The sequence below is a fragment of the Mangifera indica genome, chromosome 6 (assembly GCF_011075055.1).
Source record: "Mangifera indica cultivar Alphonso chromosome 6, CATAS_Mindica_2.1, whole genome shotgun sequence".
Taxonomy (NCBI): Eukaryota; Viridiplantae; Streptophyta; class Magnoliopsida; order Sapindales; family Anacardiaceae; genus Mangifera; species Mangifera indica.
The window spans coordinates 225,660-248,212 of NC_058142.1; the positions used below are offsets into that span (position 1 = coordinate 225,660).

General features: G+C 34.8%; 3 protein-coding genes and 1 non-coding gene across 4 annotated transcripts; 2 read left to right on the top strand and 2 right to left on the bottom strand.

The window, feature by feature from the left end:
- Positions 1 to 850: 850 nt before the first annotated feature.
- LOC123218384 (protein C2-DOMAIN ABA-RELATED 11-like) lies at positions 851 to 2,600 on the bottom strand. The gene is made up of 4 exons (XM_044639834.1): positions 2,420 to 2,600; positions 2,131 to 2,306; positions 1,954 to 2,049; positions 851 to 1,312 (listed from the first exon to the last, which is right to left on the bottom strand). Exons 2-4 carry the CDS (start codon positions 2,227 to 2,229, stop codon positions 1,007 to 1,009), a joined length of 501 nt encoding a protein of 166 aa, XP_044495769.1. The 5' UTR covers positions 2,230 to 2,306; positions 2,420 to 2,600; the 3' UTR covers positions 851 to 1,006.
- Positions 2,601 to 3,171: 571 nt separating this feature from the next.
- On the bottom strand, positions 3,172 to 16,825 carry LOC123218751 (sister chromatid cohesion protein PDS5 homolog A-like). The gene is made up of 33 exons (XM_044640356.1): positions 16,505 to 16,825; positions 14,219 to 14,422; positions 13,926 to 14,107; positions 13,674 to 13,800; positions 13,322 to 13,531; positions 12,980 to 13,196; positions 12,756 to 12,901; positions 12,519 to 12,664; positions 12,149 to 12,298; positions 11,983 to 12,031; positions 11,687 to 11,878; positions 11,114 to 11,296; positions 10,526 to 10,680; positions 10,321 to 10,447; positions 10,063 to 10,212; positions 9,907 to 9,963; positions 9,577 to 9,713; positions 9,320 to 9,437; positions 9,078 to 9,212; positions 8,763 to 8,947; positions 8,336 to 8,492; positions 8,061 to 8,207; positions 7,439 to 7,519; positions 6,671 to 7,339; positions 6,462 to 6,572; positions 5,606 to 5,685; positions 5,100 to 5,151; positions 4,908 to 4,994; positions 4,705 to 4,748; positions 4,454 to 4,516; positions 4,211 to 4,365; positions 3,715 to 4,091; positions 3,172 to 3,621 (listed from the first exon to the last, which is right to left on the bottom strand). The coding sequence occupies exons 1-33, from the start codon at positions 16,595 to 16,597 to the stop codon at positions 3,571 to 3,573; spliced, it is 5,037 nt and encodes a 1,678-aa protein (XP_044496291.1). The 5' UTR covers positions 16,598 to 16,825; the 3' UTR covers positions 3,172 to 3,570.
- Positions 16,826 to 19,894: 3,069 nt separating this feature from the next.
- On the top strand, positions 19,895 to 21,985 carry LOC123217898 (tRNA (guanine(9)-N1)-methyltransferase-like). Its single transcript, XM_044638969.1, has 3 exons — positions 19,895 to 20,432; positions 20,784 to 21,143; positions 21,495 to 21,985. The coding sequence occupies exons 1-3, from the start codon at positions 20,025 to 20,027 to the stop codon at positions 21,720 to 21,722; spliced, it is 996 nt and encodes a 331-aa protein (XP_044494904.1). The 5' UTR covers positions 19,895 to 20,024; the 3' UTR covers positions 21,723 to 21,985.
- A 448-nt stretch (positions 21,986 to 22,433) lies between these two features.
- Positions 22,434 to 22,505, top strand: TRNAT-CGU. The gene has a single exon. It is a non-coding gene; the product is annotated as a tRNA-Thr (tRNA).
- The last annotated feature ends 48 nt before the right edge of the window (positions 22,506 to 22,553 follow it).

Here is a 22,553-nt window from a genome sequence, read left to right on the forward strand (position 1 = left end):
ATTAAAAATAAACTAAATAGAATCTAATTTTGCCCTCCTAAACTTTAAAAACTAAAATTTTTCCCCAGCCTAGGTTTTAAAAAATCACAGTTTCACCCTAAGGTTTCGTTTTGAAATCTTCGACAACATCTTCGATTCCATTGCCGACGACCTCTCCCTCCCGAAGCATCCTCTCCTTCCGACAATCTCTTTCCTCCTATTTGGACACCCGATCGGAGTCGGAGAAGCCTTGAAAGACGAAAAACTTCGTCGGGGAAGAGAAGACGAGACGACTCGTCGTCCTTTGGGAAGACGAGTCGTTTTCATCTGGGAAGACGATCGTCTTCCCAGACGACGAAGATGAGATCAATCGATCTCGTCTTCGTCGTCTGGGAAGACGATTTCTCTTCTCAAACGACTTCTCTCTGCGTCGGATGCGTTGAGGTGGAATTGAGGGGGGCCGTCGGTGGAAGAGAAACCGTTGGGAGAGGAAGACGGCCGACGATGGCGTCGGAGAAAGTGAAAGGGTTTGGAAATAAACCCTAAAGGGGGAATGCAATCTTTTCAAACTTAGCTTAGGAAAAAAAGTTAGTTTTTAAACTTTTATGGGGGAAAATGAGATGAAATTTTTAGGGGTTAGGGTTTTGTTAAATCTAACCGGTCATGGGTGGGTGTTTGGTATTTACATAATTAAAGGGTGAAAACTTGAGAAAACATCAAACCTTGGGTGGGAAATAGTCATTTGGCCTATCTAATCACTAGATATTGCTCTTCTAACTAGTTAGTCATAGAGTTATATGAGAAGACCGGGCCCTGCTATGGGTTTTGCCACAATAACATTATAACATTACTTCAACATAAAACTTGAAAATGCATAGAAGAAACTCTGGATAAGAGTCTCAGAAGAATGATATTCCATTTCATTAAACAAAGATAAATATTTTTCAAACCAGCTAAAAATGCACTTAACTAAATGCTAAATTACAGCCATAATCTCAATGATACAATCACATTGTTCTGTTCTGTACTATCTTGAATGCACCACAGGAGGACAATCGATTAACTTGAGTGTTAGTTCAATCTCCCCTGACTCAACATCACAGAGTCTTAACCAAGCATTCTGCACAACTTCACCGTTTATACAACTGATTGAGCTCTCTCTGGCAAGGCAGTTCTCTGAGTCTGCAACAATCTTCCTCAATGGTGTCTCTCCAGAGCCAGAAGAAAGATGAACAACATGCCGCAGTCTAGCAGCAGAAAGTATTGGCTGGAGATTAAGGGTAGCATGTCCCATCTTGTCATCTGCCTTGAATCGGTCTTTATCAAATACTTCCTGTGAAAAGAGGAACTTGGTTATATGCCATGGAAATATATATATACACTCATGTAGTAACAATGCCATTGGCAGCTCCAAGCTAGTTCTATTAGGTCAATAACAATAGGCATTCCTTGGTGTTCCTTCAAAGAATCTCAAAGTCACATATTCTAAAGAAAAATGATGAAGGGGTCCCCTTCCATTCTGTAGGGGCAACGATCAGGGAATGACCATGACTTTAGTCCAGAACAAGCAATCTGTCAAAACAAACAACTGCTGCATCATATTTTTTCGTTTATTCGAACAGTTATTCACCATTTTATTTTCTTTGAATTTTTGAAGTTCTATTTTTGTTTGAGCTTTTATTTAGTTTAAGGTTAGGAAATGACTATACAAAGACCAAAAATCTATAATTCATGATATTTTCTTGGTTGTTATTCATCCTAGTGATTATGCATTAAATTTAAAAAAAAAAAAATCCCTGAAGGGTATTTCTCTCAATCTAGTATCCGAATCTTAATACAAACAATTTGACGGTGGTTTATCCCATCAACTGTTTCTTGTGATTTTTCAGTCATCTATCCCATCAAATATCATGAATAACTTAACCTGTTGAGCACATTCAAAGCAATGAACAGATGCAAACATGATAAGCATACCAAGCGTAGAAGTCCAACAGGTTCTGTAAGAGTGAAACTCAGCTCTTCATTCCAGACTGGATTAAGGCATCTATTGATAACCTTGGTCTTCGCCGTCTGTTGCCAAAGAGAAAAGTTAAGATCTAATAATGCAAAGGCTTTTAGCGTAAATACAAAATATATACAATGAAAGTTTACCTGATTGCCCAACTTGACTATAACATAAGGATCACTGCTCTTGAAATCCCGGATTACCAATCTTTTCCCTTGTACAACAGTAACTTTTAACTGTCCCATAATAATTCAATCACCTTCCACAAAAAACTCAAGCACTACAGCAAGAAGTTGAAACAACAAATGAAAATACCCAGTTTCTAGAATAACCCAGAAAACAGAAAATCAAGTCAGTAGAATATTTAAGATGATGCAGTCAGTCAAACTCTAAAACTACAGTAAACAAAATATAAAATCTTGATTCAATACTCACATAAGAAACATGGAATGGACCAGCAGAGTGCGTGGGGAGAAAAGCAAGGATGGTGTTATAGAGAGATTTAATTTAAAGAAGTGTGTGGCTGTAATTTAAATAGACAATTAAGTGACCAAGCATCAGCAAGTGAGAGTTTATTTGTTCATTTGTAGAAACAAACAAGTGACACAACCAGTCAGTGCTACCTGTTTCTGTTTTACCTTTGGTTGGGTTGGGTTGGGTATGCTTTGACCGTTTTGGTCTTTGCTTCTTAATTTGCGTCTGGCGTGCTGTGGCCTTTTTTTATTATAAAATATCAATTGTACTTAAATGACAACAATAATTAGGATTATTAACATAATAGAATTTTTCATGTTATCAAAATTAATTTTTTAAAATTATCATCCCATTATTAATAATTTTTTTAAAATATTTGGTATATTATTTATTATTTTAATTAAAAACAAATTTCTTTATTATCGTACCTATACAGAGATGATCATCAGAATATCATATGTACTCGTCAAAAGAAGACAAACCAAATTAATCTTTCCAATCCCCCCTTTGACCGGTCTAATCTGTCTGACCACATCCTGCACTTTTATAATTAGTTGAATATTTGTCACATTGAATTTTTGGTGGTTCAAATCATCTTAGATTGTTCAACGATTGTGTGCAGATGCTGCTTCCACTACAATTTGCTTGGTATCTAGCTATGGTCAAAATTAGTCATCCACATCTAAGATAAAAGGTGTTAGATTTGAAGCAAGTAAAGAGGAATGAAACATCAATAATAAAACTAACATACAACTAATCCCCAAAATGTACCTCTACTGTACATGTGCCTGTGCCTGTGCCTGTCTACTTAATCAATCAAGCCCTCATAAAAAGTCAACTGTAGCAATCTGAACTTCTACCACTACTAGTACAAGGATCACTTAAAAGGATCATCACCCCAATATTGTAACAGACACTAACATTCATCCATTCTTACCTACCAGCTCCACTGCACCCAATATATATATGCCTACTGCTATTTTTACATTTTGTGCACATTTTATTAGTGTGTTTACAATGTTAAATTGGACTAGAGTCAAGGCACAGACATATGATACTGCATTGCAGCTTTGTATAATTGTTGGGATATTTGTACACTAGTCACGTGCTGCTTATGCTGCTCCCCTTGAGCCTGATTTTCCAACTTTCCGCTTCCACTTGCTCTGCACAGGAAACAAAAATCAAATTAAAACCTCAAAAGTAGCACTACTATAGCTCAATATTATTCATATAATACAGCGTTAAGAGTGCAGTACAAGTGGCTCGTCGTCCGATAGTTCAGCAGCATCATCTTTCTCTAAATTTGCAGGACTAGTCCCACCATCACCAACTTCTTTATTCTCTTCGGTGTCTGATTTGTCCTCATTAGCTTCTTCTCTTGTGCCTTTGCCTGATTCATCCACTTCTTCGTCTTCATCGATTTTTGTTTCTTCTTCTGGGGCAGTCTCCATATCTTCAGCAAGTTTTTCTTCAGAATTCAATCTATCTTCTTCATCTGACTCCTCAGCATGATTCGGGCTCTCTGCATCTTCTAATGACCTTCCTTCAGAAACTGATTTCACTTCCTGATCAGATTCCTCTCTGTCAATAAGATTCTCATCTGCCATGGCAGCTTGTTCGTCTTCAAAATCACCTGGGGGGGTGAAAAATAAATATAACAAAAACAAAATATCATGTATGCTAGCTGCGAAAGTTTTCATAGAAAAGCGATTAAAAGACTGAAAACAATATGAAACTGATGACACAAATAACCTGAGTTCTTCATCTTAGGAATCTTCGACACTCTCGTGTGTTTACGGTCTGAAAATTTAGCTTTCCCTTCATCCTCATCTTCACTGAATCTGTTCTTTGATGCACTTTTTGGCCCATGCTTCAAGCCTTTTTTTGGAGTTCTCTTCCCTTTAACTCTAAAGAACAGAGATAAATTAGTGTATAACTAACTACTAAAATAAAAAAAACTGGTACACTTGCACCAAGATGCAACATTTTACTCACATCTTTGTTGATTTCTTATCCTGCCGTGAACCACCTGAATTTTTGTCTTTCAGCCCAAGTGATCTATGAATCAGTTAAATAAGTAAAATGAGAATGATATTGTCTATGATTAACCCAGAGTGCTATCGCAGGGAGAGCAGGGAGACCATTTATGCCACTAAACTCTTCACGTGAGTTCTATTTGATGGAAAGAATTATTGCCGGTTTGTGAAAGAGGACTATTCAAAAACTGCTTTAAAGGCAATACTTACACTTCTGCAGAAGGAGCACTCTTCCTAGAAGTTGACTTTGACTTCTGTAAGAAAAGAATGGTCAAGGGAAAAAGATTAGAATTCCAGATCACCACTCATTGCATTGCAGGCAACTAAGGTGAGAATGGAATGGTTCGACCCGGGGAAAAATGTAAACCTTTGTAGGCTTGCGGGGAAAAATGTTAAAGTTGAAAAATGTAAACCTTTGTAGGCTTGCGACTGTTGTCTAGGAGCTCCCATCGTTCTTTATGTAAACGCAGAACTTCCACATCTCCATCATCGTATAGTATCTAAATAACTCATCAAAGAAAAGAATCAATGTTATTCCTTTAAGATCCAGCGAAAGTAAGAAACCAATAGTTGACTCTGTAAAGTTGCAAGAAAGTGCAGCATACCACATGCTTCTGTTGTATAGGGTCATAAGATTTAACAGTGCCTTCATAAAACCTGTTGATTTATCACATATTAAGCATAGTGTCTTTCTAGTAATAACTTTTTAATCTCAAACACTACATTACATTCACATAAAAAATGTTTAGGGCTTGCAAAAAAAATCTTTACTTGCAGAAGGAGAAAAGAACCCCCAAAAAAAGGCTAGATTAATGTGGACGCTTCAGCGCAAGGCTCAAACACATACAGCATGATTAATATGGATCTAGAACAAGACCTAGAGCATAAATGTTAGCCAAAACAATCGCAGCAATATTTGGTTTATGTAATATGTTATATCAAACAAAGCAGATGGTTGAAGTCAATTCCCCAAAACAAAGAAAATTATATTGGAAAGACAAACTCTAAAATCCAATTATGTTCTAATAACAATGCATGCATCATATGCAGCCTCAATGTTGCAATTTCCCCTTTTCCTATTTGCCTGCCTATGACTAGATACAATACTCACTCCTTATCCAAGGGCCACCAAACTTTTATTCTGTAACCAATCAAGTCTTCAATATTTACTCCACGATTCTTTGTTGTACACTGAAAAAGAAAAATAAAATAAGTCACATAGTAACAAGTTACAAGTTATACATGAACAATAGAGCTTTGAGATAAGTTATCAAAGTCACCAGAATAATTATATAAAGCAACGTAATAGCATCACAGTACCATAGATCTCTGAATAAGAATCAGAGCATGGATTTGGGAGGGGAGAAGCTCAAGAGACAAAATAAGTATAATAATTAAAGTTTTTACAGAAGGAAAAAAACTAAAAACAAAATTTATGGGAACAAATTCTCAGCGTCAGTTGAAAAAATTCAAATGAAAGAGGAAAGGTATAAACAATATTGGTTGTGCAGAGAGCAAAAGAGATTACCCAAGGAAGGGCAAAAGAAAATAAAGAACATTGATGAATTCCAATCCAAACTGCAGTTATACTTTATCAAAATTAAAGATAAATTTTAAGCACCTTCTGCAAAAAAATTGCTCAGAGATTAAAATTATTCAGCCATACCATAATGAGCAGAATATACCTTGACAATCATACTTTTCAGCTAATGGACATTTGAAAAGATCGAGAAACAAATAGAATCAAAGAATGGCCAAAAGATGTCAAAATCAGCAGTTTTGAACATATGTTTGAATTTGAAATTGAAGTAATGATATTTTAAAAGCCTGGAACAAGGTAAGCGTACTTAGTGCATGTACAAGGTGTAGTGAAGAAAACAATTAACAGTGTTTCAAAAGAAGCATATAAATGAGGCGAAAAGAGATATCATTATCACAAAGATTTAAAAGGATATGCGAAGGCTGACCTTTGCCAATCCAGCAATGCTTCTTCTCTTACGCTTCTTGGTAGATCCAGCAGGAGACTTTGAATTACCATTTGGACTGGTCCCATCAGTTTCCATCAGTAAATCAGGCTTCTGTGGAAGAGATAAAGACAAAAATTAAGACTCAAAGCAATAATACAAGACATTAGAAAATGCAGATCGTGAAGCAGATCAATTAGATGAGAGCCCACCTTCATATCCTCATCATCATCTGATTCCCCAACTTCATTTGCTTCATCATCATGATCTGTATCAGAACCTTTCCCTTTCCATTTTGATGAGAAGGTTCTCCTCCTTTGGGACCCCACTGCCAACAAACCTGACTTGCTGTTTTTGAACTGTTTTTTCTCCATAGATTTTCTGCCTTCTGAATCATGAATGTCGGTATCCATTTTGATGGATGAATACGAAGAAACCTTTGCTTCAAAAGAATCATCGCCAGAAACTCTCAAAGAACCCTTTGAAGCACTCTTTGGAGATTTGAAACCACTAAAAGCAGATGATGACCTTCGCCGCTTAGGTACCGATATGGATACTGCATCAGTGGTTTTTCTTTTTTTACTTTCTTGATGATCCAGATCAAAATTAATTTTCTTGCTTGGAGAATGTTTATGACCATTGCTTGATTCAAATTTATTAGAGCTCCCCAGATTATCCAGATTTATCTCCCTCACCATTTTAAGTATATCAAAATCATTTCCAGCATTATTCACTTCAGCCAATGAAGACTTTTTCTTTTTGGCCTTTCCAGTCTTGCCTCCCTGAGACTTTATACGCTGTATCATCTTCCCCAGAGGCACTTCATTTCCATCTCTTTCATCATCTTTCAGAGCCTCATCCTCAGCAATTTCTTCACAAACCTGATTGATCAAAGAAATAAAATTAAAAGCTAGTGATAGTTGCAAAATGTCCCAAATAACCACATATAGAAGTAGTTGAGAGTTAACTCTTGAACTTACAGGTTCATCAGGTTCTAACTTGAGCGATTCAAAGTGAGTTAAGATAGTCTTGTCAGTCAACCATGTTTGCCCTTCGCTTGTCTAAAAAAAACATGATATGAATAGATATGATATCAGACAAAAATAATCTGAAAAGCTACCAAGAAGTTAAACGAAATTAATTTAGTCGCAAAATAGTTGGAGGTATAAACATTTTTTTGTTGAGTTACTTCTCTTCTTCAGAATACATCAACAGTGTCAGATATACACTAGTAATTCCTCAGTAGTAATAAATCAATTAAATCAGATTAATCAGGCTGCATATGAGATAATAATTGAAATGTAACTATACGCCAAGCATTTATTATTAAATACTATCAATGTCACAGTTAAGAGATTTACTTGATTAGATACTGTTTAATTAAAGCAAAAACTTAATCAATTATTACACCACGTGACCTCTAAAAATTCATATGGTCCGATCGTTGTTAAGAAAACATGCCACTTAGAAACCTAGTTTCTTAAGACTAACTACAGAGAAAATTAAGGACTGCTGGAGATTAAACAAGTGAGAAGCAAAAGATGCAATGTAACACCAACAGATAAGAGCTGATACAATTTGACTTCCAAGGAGAAAACTTACCCGAGAGTTATCATCTTCTTTCTTCTCATATGGTTTGTACAGCATTGGGGGCAGAGAGATGGATGAAATCATCTCTTGTATATCATCCTCCTTTAGTGATAAACGCTTTATGATTGACAACCCAAGGTCACAAATAGCATGTGAATTCTGGAAATTAAACAACACATAAGCTGGAAGATCAGAATTTCCTGCATTCTTGTGGCTGTCTCCACATGCTCAAAGGTTAAGGAAAAAACAATAGCAAACACATGAAGATGAAAACTCTCTTCTCATACCTTTGACTTTGCTGCATCAACTGTGTCTTCTGACCACTTAATACTATGAAATATAGAGATTAGAGGAGAAGTAATCTCCTTCTCTTTGTTGTTACTAGCCTCTGACTTGACATCTTCATCTTTATGAATCAATACAGAAATAATTAAGTAAAGTCGCCTGAAAAGTAAAGAACATAACAGAATTCAATAAGGATAAAATCCTTTTATACAATCTAAGACTAAAATCATTGATTCAGAATAGTTTGACCCAGTTTGGATCAACCAATGGGCCATTTTCCAAAATCCGTGTACTTCTGCATTTACGGAGTTAAAAAGAATTCATGAGACCATGTGCATATGTGTCACAAATCAAAATAATAAAACAATTTAATATAAATAGTATCCAAAAATACTCTCAAGACAATCAAATATAAAATTTTATCCATACCGGTATACCAATTCAAATGCTTTGACATCCTTGCATTCATCTATATTTGGACATGAATGATGAGCTAAGGTATGAACCACATAAGGGAGAATATATTCAGGATATGCTGTCAATGAAATTGCGTCAGACTGCCCAGAGATCTGTCGTGGCTTCATCTGAATGACATCAGCCAGGTTCTGTTTCTCCTGCCATTTCAAAGAGGATATGAAATTTTTGCCAAAATAATTTCAAAAATCCAACCATGGTGGAAAGCATTACATACACTGCCTCAACCATGGAGAATCATTTGGAACTAATCAAGTCTAGCATAGATACCTCTTCAAAGTCAAGTGGCTTAGATTCAGTTATACCAAATAAGAATGCAGAAGCATATTTTGCATCCAAAAGCCGGTCCTTTATATATTGATGAACTTTGCTCAGGAATAATTTCTTAGCTTGAGGGAAAGATATCTACAAGACCCAAAAGTAAGGACAAAGAGAATCAATTAACTACAGGAAAAACAATCATTCATATAAACAATATTAGCTTCAGCGATACAAATACTAAATGATCTCACCTCTGGAGTCCTCACAGTCAAGTGGAACACATCAACAGGAATCTTCTGATCCCAGTGCTTTGACAAACGAAGAATTGCCTTCGCTGAAGTAAGCCTCAAATGGGCTTTGTCAACTGAACTGTAATATGGCAAAAAATTGTAATTCTACTCTTATCATACTAGTGACACATTCTAAGAGAATCAGCCAATAAAACCAACAAATATGTTATGATCCAGCTTAGTCTAGAGAGCGAGAGAGATCCACATCACAGAGTTACCTTGATTCTGAATCTTCTGACACTTCACCATAAGAAAGCATGTTTCTAAGAATTCCCAGAAGTTCTTCAATACCAGGTCGAAGATGGGCATCTTTGACAGGCAAATAGCTCTTGACCAATGTTTTAATTCCATAAATCTACAAAAACACCCAAAAGAAGTTTGCAGGTGCAGCCCAATATAAAGATGATCCACTAAAAATAGCCTCAACAAAAGTATCAGAAGATAATAACACACAAAAGAATATCCTACAAGACATGATTCTGCAGCAATCTTTATTTTCTGATAATAAACAAAATATGTTAACATAAAACTCATTTAAGATGGCAAACCTTCAATAAACAAAGTTCACTTCTGTCATCCCAAGATACTTCATTGTCTTCTTTTTTCTGAAACAAAGAAACAGGATTCATATATGATAACTACAGATAATGAGGTTGTAGAGGGAAGATATTAAACCCAAGTCCAATGGACCATGGAAAACATACATTGCTGCACTCAAGAATCTTGCTTTTTATGAATTCTACAATTTCACTCTCTCTAGTTTCAAAAACTGCTGTTGCAGTCTCAGCAATACATCCCAGAGATTGTAGAACAGAAGGCAAATGAGTCCTCTCCTCCAACATGTCTACAAGCCTCTGAAAAACGGACAAAACACATCAAGTTTGGCACACACCATAAACATCACAGTGCAGATGATTTAATTGGCTATTATACTGGTCATGCACGAAAGAACAATATACAACCTTGTATAAAACAGAGAGAGACTTGAGCCCGTCATCCTTTGTTATTGCCGCTAGTGCATGTACAGCATACTTGGCCTGCCTTCGACTACCTTCTAAACAGAGCCTCTCCAGTACCAGGTCAACAGAACTGCAAGGAAGCAATAAGATAGAAATAAGAATATACACAAAACAGACTTTGACAAGTCAATAAAATCAAGAGTCGCACCTTGATGACTGTGCAAGTTGTTCTCGGATGGTCCCACCAGCTTTTGCTAAAACATGCAAGACACCTTCTTTTATGATTTCGTTGTCGTCTTTCAGTAAATTTACCAGTTCTTCTTCGGTGTCACCCAGCAAAAATGGACTGAAGCGTGCAAGAATCTGAAAATGCATTTTGAAACAAGAATTTGAATTTATTCACATGGGAGAACAAGAAAAGGACAATAGAAACAACTCAAGAATGTATGCTGTATTATTGAAGTCCATGATGCTACAATTTTAAATTCCATAGTAAGTGTAAAAGAAAAATAAAAAATAACATAAAAGAAATGCCCAAGCATAGTATGAAGATCAAGTACTGTTCAGTTAAACTGCTTTAAAACCATATGGGCAAAGTTACATTATCAGCAAGCAAAAGCATACAACATGATAGATCATAGCTGTAAGAATTGGGTGACAAAAGCCAAGATTAAAAACATTTTTTTTACATAATCCCACATGCAAACTGCAAGCAAAGAAACATGACAAATGGCAAACTAACAACAAAATATATATGCATGAATACAATTATAAATTTAGGAGAACATATTTTTACCCCTAGTATATCCATGCAAGATTGCGTATATTGTGCATTTCCAGAAGCCTTTTGTATGGCAACCTCCAGAAAAATTTCTTTCACATGTTCCTTGTTAAAAAGTAAATAAGAACATTTCATAGAAAGAGTACGCAGGAAATCATAGAGTCGGTGTTTTTCACCAAGTATTTTAAGCAAATCATCCTGCAAAATACAACTTATGTTAGCAAAATCAAATCAAGAAAGAAAAGCAATGGTGGTTAGTGGATTGAAAATGGCTTATAAGATCATGTATGCAATAGGAAAAAGAGATAATTGCCTACTTTAGCATTATGTTTCTCTCTCTCTCTCTCTCTCTCTTTCTCTCTCTCTCTCTCTTATTAGCAAGGGGTTTGCATATAATCTCCATTAAATTAGTTACTCCATTTTATGGTAGAGTCAAATTCTCATATAACTTTCTTCAAATGATATACTTAAAGACATGGAAAAAAAATAAGGCCAACAGATCCATTGCATATATTAAATGCCACTCTGAGTTGCCTAAACATAACATAGTCTGAAATTACATTGATCTCTCAGTATCTTAATTCTTACCCGACTAGAACAAGCTTGATGAAAGCTAATCTTTGGATCAAGAACATTCATCAATATCTTCCAGATATTAACATCTTTCAATTGATCAAGAATATGAAAATTCTCCTCAGCTTTTGTAGGCTCAGCAAATGAACGAGACATGACTCGGAAGCAAAACAATACTTTTTTTTGGATCTCAGGGGCATCCCCATCCTGTTTGAATAAGAATCATTTATTTTTTATCCAAAATATAATTCATAATTGCTTTTTTTTTTCCTCTCTCATTATAAGTTATGCAACTTCCAAAATTTGCAAACCTGATGCATCTGCCTAAGGGAGAGATACCTCTGCATCTCTTGCTGCAACCTGCAATCCAAGAGGAAATCCCCTGAAAATCAGTACACAATCTATCAAATACACAAAAATGAAAGATGAGAGGTCAAAGTTCATGTGATGCTCAATACTAAAACCAAGCATTCATACCGTTGTTTTTGCTCAAGTATCTTCTCAAGAGCCTTCATCTCAACTCTGTCAAAGCCTGAGAAAACTCTCACCCAAAGTCTAACCCTATCTTTTACAGAGAACTCCGTTGGGAACAAGGAACCAGATAAAATAGATTCAATCGTATCAGATCTGCGAAATGGATTTTACAAATTTGAAACAGGTTGTATAAACATAAATCAGAATCCAAAAATTTTATCCCAAATTGTCTCAATCAAATTGAAATTAGTCATAAAACCCCTTAGCTTTGTAAACAGTCACAGATATTATCATTTCTCATTGCTAAATGCTAAAACACTATGAAACATGTAAGCCAAAAGACATCTCTGTGAAAGGTGAACAGAAATATTACCTGAAGTCTCTGTCATAGAAACATTTCAAAATCTTCCCAGGAATCCAATCAAATTCATTCTGATCTACTAAACCCTCAGAGGACCTCAGGCAATATACTCTGAAAACCTCAGCCAGCCTCTCCAGAGTATATATTTTAACAAGTAGCTGAAATTTTGGGAAGCAAATCACTTCTATAATGCGAGAAAGAGAGATAATTATGAACCAAATCAACAGACAAAGGAAGTATTATACATACAGATTTGTCTCGAATACGCTCTGCAACTAGTTTCAGAGTCTCAACAGGAATAGAATTCAGAGCTTGGCACGCCACATCACAAATAACAGCAACAACTAGCTTCCGTACATTTTCATCATAGTCCAACAGCCGATCACAGAGGACAGCTAGAAAATGTTGAACCACTACAAAATCAGTAGAGCAACACACTTTATATTAATTTGAAAACAAATGTGCAAACCTACAACGTATTTGAGGAGCCTCAGCCCTAAAAGGATCTGACAGTAGGCAGCTCTTGACATGATCAAGGACAGACATACGAACAGCAACTACTCTGTCAGTCGATCTTTTCAGGAACTCCAAAAAGATAGGCTGAAAGGCTTCTGTGTTAAAAGACCCAGGCAGAGCAAACAGATCTCCGATTAATTGCACTGCTTTTAAACGAGTGTCTAGTTGCTCAGTCTGCAGATGATAAAACAAGCATCTACTAAGAAGCCATTCATCATATAATCATCTCTAAACTATATTGTAGTCAAGAAATTAAGAGTATTTGTGTTAGAAGAATTAACCATGGGATCAATAATTACCAGCAACTCTCCGGTGAGATATGGAACAACTCCTGATAAGATCTGAGGAGCACAACGATAAACATCATAAATAACTTGATGGTAGTCAATATGACTATTTTCTAGCCTGCTATCGCCTGACATTGATGACACAAGGAATTGTTTTATGCCAGATTCAAGTTTTCCAGCACATTGCTTTATAACATTCATAGCAAGCCTCCTTGGGGTATCCTGGCAAATTAAGAACCAGAAAACTAGTCCTCATTCAAAGTAATTCAACAAAGACTTTAACACAAAGGAGAACTATATACAACCCACAATATAAAAGCAACACAACCATTTTCACAAGCAGGTAAAGATTTGAAATACTTACACTTTTGTTATGACCTAACGCAGACAATATAACAAGTAAAAGATCTTCTTGAATATCCTCACTTTCTTCTAATAGAACAATCATGATTGTTTGCATTGATGATAGAACATTTTCTGGATGATCATCACTGCATGAAAGGAGATTTCAGAGCAAAAGTAATCAAATCAGTAGATAGTACAGACTTTGGAGAGTCAGCAAAAGGTTTCACAAACAAAATTATGTTAGAATAGACAATCATGCATGAAAACACACCTGGCAACATTGAAAAATGTACTGAACATTTGATTCACTAGATCATCACATTCAAGATCCAGCATCACAACACATGACCTATATTTTGCAAGAGTCTCCAGAATGACAACTCTCCTCCCAAATGATGGACCACTGATGTCCTTTAACCCACTAAAGGTACCCACAATCAACTGAAAGGTATCCTGCCAATAGATGCCAGACCAATTAAAGAGAAATTAAATTGCAAAATTATTGGCAGCCTGAAAAATATAAACCCATTTCATTAACCAGTTGACCTTCAAAAAGAAATGCACCTTGAGAACATCATCACTGTAGGGAGCTTCAGGTGCAGTAATCCTGGTGATCTCACAAATACAGGTTGCTACTAGAAGCTTAACATCCTTATCTTGATGCTTCAGAAATACTGGCTTGACAATTGCATTAAGAAAAGGCTGCATAGCCTCTAACATTGAAGCCGGTGGAGATTGGTCCAACTCAGAAAGACATGTTGCAGCTTGCTGCAGATAGAGAAGAAGATATATGCAACACGTTATCAAGCGACAAAAAAAAAAAGGTGTTATGAAGTGGGTGCACAAGATGAGAGTATTGTGGAGTAATTATTCTATCATCTGTACACAAGATGAAATATCTATCATAATAACTGATATACTTCAAACAAAATGATAGAGAGTAAGAGAGGATCCATCCTACTAGAGACAAAAGAGAAAAGGATGAACAAAACAAATATGAGAATCAGCAAAGTCAATGTTTGTTACTGGATGGTTTTTTAATAGAACTAAGCTCTACTCTGTAATCTTGATATGCAGCAGAAGAATATTTGTGATTCATATCTGAAACTTCAGACCACAAAAAAACCAGAAATGATATGTCTTATCACTACATAAGCTAATACTGTATTTCACCAGCCAGAAGGACAGCAGGAAACCTTGCAGTGATTGCCATATTAATGACTTCAAAATGAACGGATTTGGCCAGTCAAGTAATGATGCAAAAATAAATAATTCAAACTTAGAATGTACATTCCAGTAAGACCATTGTTGTAGTTTTGTTGTAGACTAATAAAGATATGTGAAACTCCAAAATCAACCATATCCACATCAACAAAAAACTACTAACACCAATCGTTTAAAATCACCAGCCACCAAACATATCAAATATTTTGCACTTAACCACCAAGAGGCAAGAAGCATGTTTCAACTATATCATTACCTAATTATCATATCAGAAATTGACAATCTTTACTTCTATGATCAAATACTCTTCGATCTTGTCACAATTATGCAACAATGAAACAGAGAAGCCTTTGTACATATAAAAGAAAGTTCCACAATTAAAATTCTTTTTCTTTTTAGTTTCTCTGTCAGCTACATGGAAAACTCTCTTTACTTATAATTCCCAACTGAAAGAAAAGCCAATAACTGTAGGAGATAATAACTTGTAAGTTACTACGCTATCAGCCTGATCTAATCAGATATTATATATCAAAAGTTCTACCCTGTTTCAGGTTCCATCAGAACCACTCTCCCAGTAGCAGCCCCATCTCCTGGTGTGAAGTTGAAAACTGCCGAATCCATGTATATTTAAGGCATCAAAGTTCAATTAAGTGTGACTCTATCCCTCTATTGCCAAAGATCCAACTGACTATTCAAAGCTACATACAGGTGGCCAGCACAAAATACATGTAGATTAGGTGTACTTTGCTCCTTCAGGTGGATTATGCATGCTTAAGCAAACTCCATAAATTTTTTAGGCCTAAAATCATTAACATACTGAAGGTACCTAGAAAAAAGTCTGCTTATAGAGAAGCCAAACTAGAAAACCGAATATCAAAACTTAAAGATTAACTGAATACTAGAAAAGGTCTAGATAAACTACAAGATGGTCTGAGCAACATTGTAAGGCTAACTAGACCAGACAAACTAATAGTTTTCTCCAGCAAACCACTTATTCATCCCAAATATTGTTGTAATTGATTTAGAATACTATGTAAAGAATCCTTATTCAAGCCAACAAACTTAAATTTTCACTATAAGCATATCTTCTAAACTCAAAAGATTTTACAGAAAAATTATCAAAGAGACCAAATAAAAATATCTTGAATCTTACACTATTCAATATATATCACCAGCAGAACCAATTAAACTTTTTTTGTCAGTTTCCGTGCATGCAAGTAAACAACAATCTTTTTAAATCAGCACGGCTAGCAAATTAACCCTAGTCTAGTTTGACTAAATTTGTCAACTACCATCATATTATGAAATTCAACCCATTACAAATTCAAAATTTTACCATAATCTCATCTTTCCTCCTCCATACACAACAAATTATCACGTTAAACCACAAAATTTCCCTCAGCTAACCCTAACATAACATCCTCATTCTCTTAAGCCACCACAAAACCATAAACCTCAAGCAATTCCTCTCGTTCAGTTAACTTTCCACGAGTCACCCCAAAGCCAAAAAAAAAAAAACTACCTACCTACCAAACTAGTAAACGCCTCTAAACAAAAATCGAATTTCGAAAAAAGAAAGCTGGAAAAGAATTAAACAATTGTAAAACAAAATTTACAAATGCGAACCTTTAAGAGCTTGACGAGAGCGTCTTTGTTAGAAGGAGGCGTGTCGAGCTTCGATCCAACCTCCTTCAGCTGTTGTTCGAGCTCTCCAGGCATTTTCGGGGAGGTGCAGCGACGTCCTTTAGCTGAGAAGCTGAAGTTAAGTGAAGGAGCTGAACTTGAACCCCTCTCTTACATGGAGTCTTGAGGATATAATCTACAGAGAACGGAAGGGTTTCAGTTTTTTTTTTTTTTTTTTTTTTTTTTTGTGTCTTTTGGGGGTCGGGACTCGGAAGAACGTTTTCGAACAATAAAACTCGAAATGAGCTCTAAATGCGAGTGAAATCTACTACTCAAGTGCTTGATTTTTATATCTGGATTTTTGCTCTCATGCCCTTTAAGATTTTACTATTCATATTGTTCCAATGACAAGTTTGTCATTTTCATTTGGCCAAAGCACTACTTTCCACCTAAGTTTTAATACGTGTGCAAAGTCACTCCAATGAGGTTTAAAAAATTTAAAATTCCACCTATGATCAAATTATAGTTATAATTTTTTATTTGATATAAAAAAAAGTTAATATTTTACTAATAATATTAAAAAATATAAAATTTATTAATTTTTTTCTTAAGTTTTATAAACTAATAATATCACACTTACTTTAAAGTTTTCTAACTTTAAAAATTCATATTTTCTCTTTCAAATTTTTTCTTCACCCCTCCCTCCACCATCTCCAGTACTGACGACCTTCTCTCTCTATCATAAATAATTGATTGGCGCACAAAAAACAATCTAGAGCGAATTTCTTATACTAATAAATACAAGAGATTATCATATATTAAATCTAGACATTTAATTAAACCAACTTCTTTTTGTTATGTAAAGTAAAGAAGATGATCCTGGTTTGGTAAGAATTGATTGATTATTATACCATAGAGCTATAAGATAGAGTAAAAATATAATCCTAAATAAAATTGAGTTAGACACATTGTCAATATTTGTGGGAATAACTTTTCTTTTATATATCAAACATACATACATATTTAAATTATATAAGTAGGATCTTGTCATAAAATTGATGTGATATTTATTTTATATGTCACATTATTTATTAACAATTATTTAATATAACCAAAAGACTTACTTTTGTATAAGGTTTAGCTCATTTCTAAATAGGGTTTAAAAACTTAAATATACATCTATGAACTAGTAAACTTAACCAAAACCGTTAATTATATAGAGCAAAATAGTTATTTTACCATTAAACACTAAAACTTTAAAAAATTATATTATTTTCCCTCCTTAATTTGAAAAACTAACAATTTTTTCCTAAAATTATGTTTTAAAAAATTCACTTTCTCTCTAAGGTTTTTATTCTTTCTCCAACGATCATAATTCATTCTTGTCGTCGGCAGCCTTACTACTATCTTCTTCTCTCACCATCGAAGTTTTCCATCATAAGAAAGTTTTTCAAATAAAGACGATATATCGATGTCAGACAACCAAAGATCAACCATCTTAATGATTAAACGAAAATGAATCATCTTTGTTCGACCTAAAAAGACGAAGATGATGTCTTCATCTCTTATTTGAACGAAGATGTCTTCATCCTTGGTTGGCCACGGAGACAATCGTTGAGCATCGGTGTCTGATGAGAGAAGAAGTTGGTCAAGGTTGGTTGTTGGTTGGAACAAAGACCATCATTAGAGAAGGAGAAAAAAAAAATAGGGGGAAAATATAACTTTTTAAACTTTAGATGAGAAAATGTTAGTTTTTTAAATTAAGAGGGAAATAACATAAATTTTAGTTTTTTATTAAATGACAATTTTACCCTTAATCTTAATAGAGAATTTTAATTAATAGGTAAATATTTGAATTTTTAAAATCTCGTGGTTATATCTTGTTTGACCATTTGATATTTGTTATATTGTTTTAATGTTCTTACAATAAAATCATCTATATTAACATTTATTGATAGTGCACATAAGTTTATCTTTGTATTTATTATACATATAATTAATTTTTTAATAAAATTATATGTATATATTTTTATATATAATTTAAATACACAGATAATATGTTATCATGTAATTAAATAATTTTGAATTAAAGATAAAATAATATTTAATTACATAATAACATATTATTTATATACTAAAATTATATATAAAAAATATGTATATATAATATTATTTTTAATAAATATTTATTTAGTGTTCGAAGTTATATATAATTGTCCATTATCTATCACTAAACTTAGTGGAAGCAACATTATGATGTGGCTTATAAGCAAAGTCAATTTAAATTTTTTTTATAATACACTAACAAGTAGTCCAACCTACGAACATCAATATAAAATCTGACTATTGTTTATTCCAAATTATTTAATTTTTTAAAATTATAATATCACTTCAAATTAAAAAAAAAAGAAACTCTTTAAATACAAAATTTACATTATAACCCTCTTCTTCATTTTTTTTATTTCACCATTTCTATTTTTTTTTTTTTTCGTGAACTTACCAAACCCCAGCCACCAATTTCGCATCTGGATATTCATCTCCAGTTGTGATTCCACTTCCACATCCACTTGGGTTAAACTTTGTTTAAAAGCCCTACCCACTGTTTCGAGTGTTGTTTTTTCGCATCAATTTTTCAGCTTTCCTTCAGGTATCTTACCACAACAACTGCACTCAATGATCCAACCCTTTATTATTAATTTCTCCTTCATTTCTCATTAGTCCTCTTATCTCTCCTTCATTTCTCATTAGTCCTCTTATCACTCCTTCATTTCCTCTTCGAATTGTTTGGTGGTCTAGTCCCTCTCTCTCTTTTCATTTTTATCTTTGTTAATAAAATAGCTTTATCTATTATGCTTCATGCAACATACTTAATGATGTTAAGTTTTTGTTATGTTATAACAAGAATGATTTAGATTTTTTTGTACGTTTCTTTCTAGTATATAATAGTGTTTGTTTCTTCATATGCACAATAAGAGAGTAACAACATATTATAGAGAATAATATATAATTATCAAGAGTAATATATTAAAGATATAAATAACATTTTACATAAAAAATAAAACAAGATGTATCTTAATGATGATACGTTTTTTTTCAGAGCTAAGACCAGTAATAAACTTCACCCTCTTTAGGGAATTTATTAATACCATAAACAACAACTCTCATCCATGAAGTTCAAATTGATTTACACACGACGCAATACACATTATAATTATTTTTTAAATATTTTGGATGATAAAGTTTGATTCATCCTTTCAATGGGGAAAAATGTTTTTGCCCGAACCTTGGGTAGAAATGTAACTTACTCTTTTTCCTAGCCTTTAATATAAAATAGACCAAAATTTGAATTGTTTTTTTATATAAATTTATGAGTATAATTTACTTCATTGGCTTAGAAGGCTTAGAACGCACGTTTCATGAAGCAAGAGTAAGAAAATAACGACGTCGTACGTAGAACCATGGCAAAACCCTAAGCTTGCATACAATTACAAACAGAGAGACAAGTAAAGCCTCTGCAAAAACAATGGAGGAGGCCACGCAAGAAAACGGCGAAACCAGCGTCGAAGAGCGAGTCAATTCTCCGCCCAGAGGTCTCTCAAAAACCGCGCAAAAGAAGCAATTGAAACAACAGAGGTACGAAGCGAAGAAGGCGGAGAGGAAGGCCCGGATGAAGGAAGAGAAGAAGAGAGAAGGCGAGAGAAAGCGAAAGGAATGGGAAGAGAAGCTGGCCAGTGTGACGGAGGAGGAGAGGTCAAAGTTGATCGAGTCGAGAAAAGGGATGAGGAAAGAGAGGATGGAGAAGCGGTCAGAGGAAAGAGAAAAGAAGATCCAGAGATTGAACGAAGCCAAAGAGAAAGGTCAAAACATTGTTATCGATCTTGAATTTTCTCATCTCATGACTGCTAGTGAAATTCACAGTCTTGTTCAGCAGGTACTGTTATAATTTTGATCTTATTTTCTGGCTTTTTTTTTTTTTTTTGTATCTGAAAAATGGAAAATTTTAGTTGAAATACAATGAAATTTGCTATTATATCAGCCTCCAGAATGAAGCTTTTCTTGAAATGTTTTCTTCTTCTTCTTGTTTTCGCAAGCAGACAGTTGGACTGAAAATTTAAAAAATGATCTTGGGAAGCAGGCTACCAGACACATTAGCTATAATTTCTGTTAAGGAAAATGAAAGTTGGAAAAGTCAGCCTTCTTTATATGTAATGTTCTATTGTGAGCTTACTTGCTTGCTTGCAAATTGGTATAGTATGTGATATGTTATGAATGAATTGTGCAGATTATGTATTGTTATGCAGTAAATGGAAGGTGTGCTACTCCCGGTCATCTGTGGTTAACAGGATGCAAGGGAGAGATGGAGAGCCAATTGAACAGGCTTCCAGGGTTTGATAAATGGATAATTGAGAAGGAAAAAGGATCGTACATTGAAGCATTGCAAGATCGGAAGGACGGCCTTGTGTATCTTACTGCTGATTCAGAAACCGTGCTGGATGATCTGGATTTAAACAAAATTTATATTGTTGGTGGGTTAGTAGATAGGAACCGATGGAAGGGTATAACCATGGCGAAAGCACAAGAGCAGGGAATTCAAACAGCTAAGCTCCCAATAGGAAATTACTTGAAGATGTCCAGCTCTCAGGTACCATCTGGTCTTAGATCTTTATTCACCCAAATCTGGCTGATGAAAACATCAAATTTTTGTCTGGTGGTGTTAGAACTGTATTAATATAAACTTGATCTTAACTGGATTATGATTTTTATAATTTAAATGCCATTTTTGGTGTTGGCTGAAATAATGCATATTGCCTCTGTTCATTAATGTTGTGTCTTTGTAAAGTTCGATTGTTAGAATAAGGTAATTCGATGCTGTTTGACTTGTTTTCAATGTGCTAAGGAGTAGCTCGTTCTGAGTCTCTTATGTGGTAGATAGTTTTTGCACTGAAACAGATGACCTAGCAATTATGTGAATTTAAATTTTCTTCACGAGCAGGTCCTCACTGTGAACCAAGTAATAGAGATACTCCTCAAGTTCTTGCAAACAAGGGATTGGAAGGCTTCTTTCTTTCAAGTAATTCCTCAGAGGAAAAGATGCGAAGCTGGTTCGGAAGACAATTCAGAGGAACAGCAAGGAGAAGAAGATGGTGGGGAGTCAGAGGAGGAAGACTATCAGTCTGAGAGAAAAAAGAAGTGTGTCGAAGCTACAGCTTCTGATAACTGACTGGAAAATTTTGCAGTCTTAACCATGTTTGTGTTTGTAATACTGGAAACCAATTAGTGAAAAATGATTCTTTGGTCCTTGGTGACCAGTTTTGAAAAGTTTATAGCATCCCCTTTTCATGTGGCATTGAGCATGCCATCGCCCAACCTTTGTTAAGCAGTAGGTTTTAAAGAGTGAAAACATAGAAGAATTAGTGGATTGTCATGGATATTTGGTGAGTCTGCAAGGTTAAAATGACATATGAGGTTGTTTATTATCTTACACGATGATCTGTTATGTGGTACAGAGAGACGATGTATCAATGGGAAGAGAGCTGAAATCTTCTGTAAGCAAATATTTTTGAGGACACATCGTGGGTCTTGACTAGCCTTATTTTTGCTAGGGTTGGATAATGGTCAATTTGAATAAATCAAACTTGAATTAGAGTAGTTTCAGTTTAAGTTCGCATCTAACTGGTTCAAATACATTGATTTGTAGAAGATTAGGTATTCGATTTATTTTCTCTTCTCTAATGGTTTTGGATCATTTTCAATGACTTTTTATTACGCATTTTGACAATTTCTCTGATAATCTCATCGCTAGCTTGGCTGGATAAGAGATTTTGGATTGAGTCAGCTTCCATTGGGTCGGATTAACCTAGACGTCTACATGGTTTAGCCGTTCTGGTAACATGACCAAACTGATAATGTTTAAAAGAGGCCTTTGAAGCCAACTTCCATAGCACAGTGGTAGTGCGTTCGCTTCGTAAGCGAAAGGTCGCGAGTTGGGTCCTCGCTGGGAGCTCTTATGTCTTCTTTTTTCTGTTTTGGGAAATAATTGGGCCATTGCTCA

Excerpts from the sequence above, each read along its gene's own strand:
- LOC123218384 (XM_044639834.1), bottom strand. The coding sequence starts at position 2,229 with ATGGGACAGTTAAAAGTTACTGTTGTACAAGGGAAAAGATTGGTAATC. Across the intron at positions 2,050-2,130 it reads TAGTCAAGTTGGGCAATCAG|ACGGCGAAGACCAAGGTTAT; the intron begins GTAAACTTTCAT and ends CTTTGGCAACAG. Across the intron at positions 1,313-1,953 it reads CTGTTGGACTTCTACGCTTG|GAAGTATTTGATAAAGACCG; the intron begins GTATGCTTATCA and ends CTCTTTTCACAG.
- LOC123218751 (XM_044640356.1), bottom strand. The coding sequence starts at position 16,597 with ATGCCTGGAGAGCTCGAACAACAGCTGAAGGAGGTTGGATCGAAGCTC. Across the intron at positions 10,681-11,113 it reads CTTGCATGGATATACTAGGG|ATTCTTGCACGCTTCAGTCC; the intron begins GTAAAAATATGT and ends ATGCATTTTCAG. Across the intron at positions 4,092-4,210 it reads TCCTAAGATGAAGAACTCAG|GTGATTTTGAAGACGAACAA; the intron begins GTTATTTGTGTC and ends TCACCCCCCCAG.
- LOC123217898 (XM_044638969.1), top strand. The coding sequence starts at position 20,025 with ATGGAGGAGGCCACGCAAGAAAACGGCGAAACCAGCGTCGAAGAGCGA. Across the intron at positions 20,433-20,783 it reads TTCACAGTCTTGTTCAGCAG|ATTATGTATTGTTATGCAGT; the intron begins GTACTGTTATAA and ends TGAATTGTGCAG. Across the intron at positions 21,144-21,494 it reads TGAAGATGTCCAGCTCTCAG|GTCCTCACTGTGAACCAAGT; the intron begins GTACCATCTGGT and ends CTTCACGAGCAG.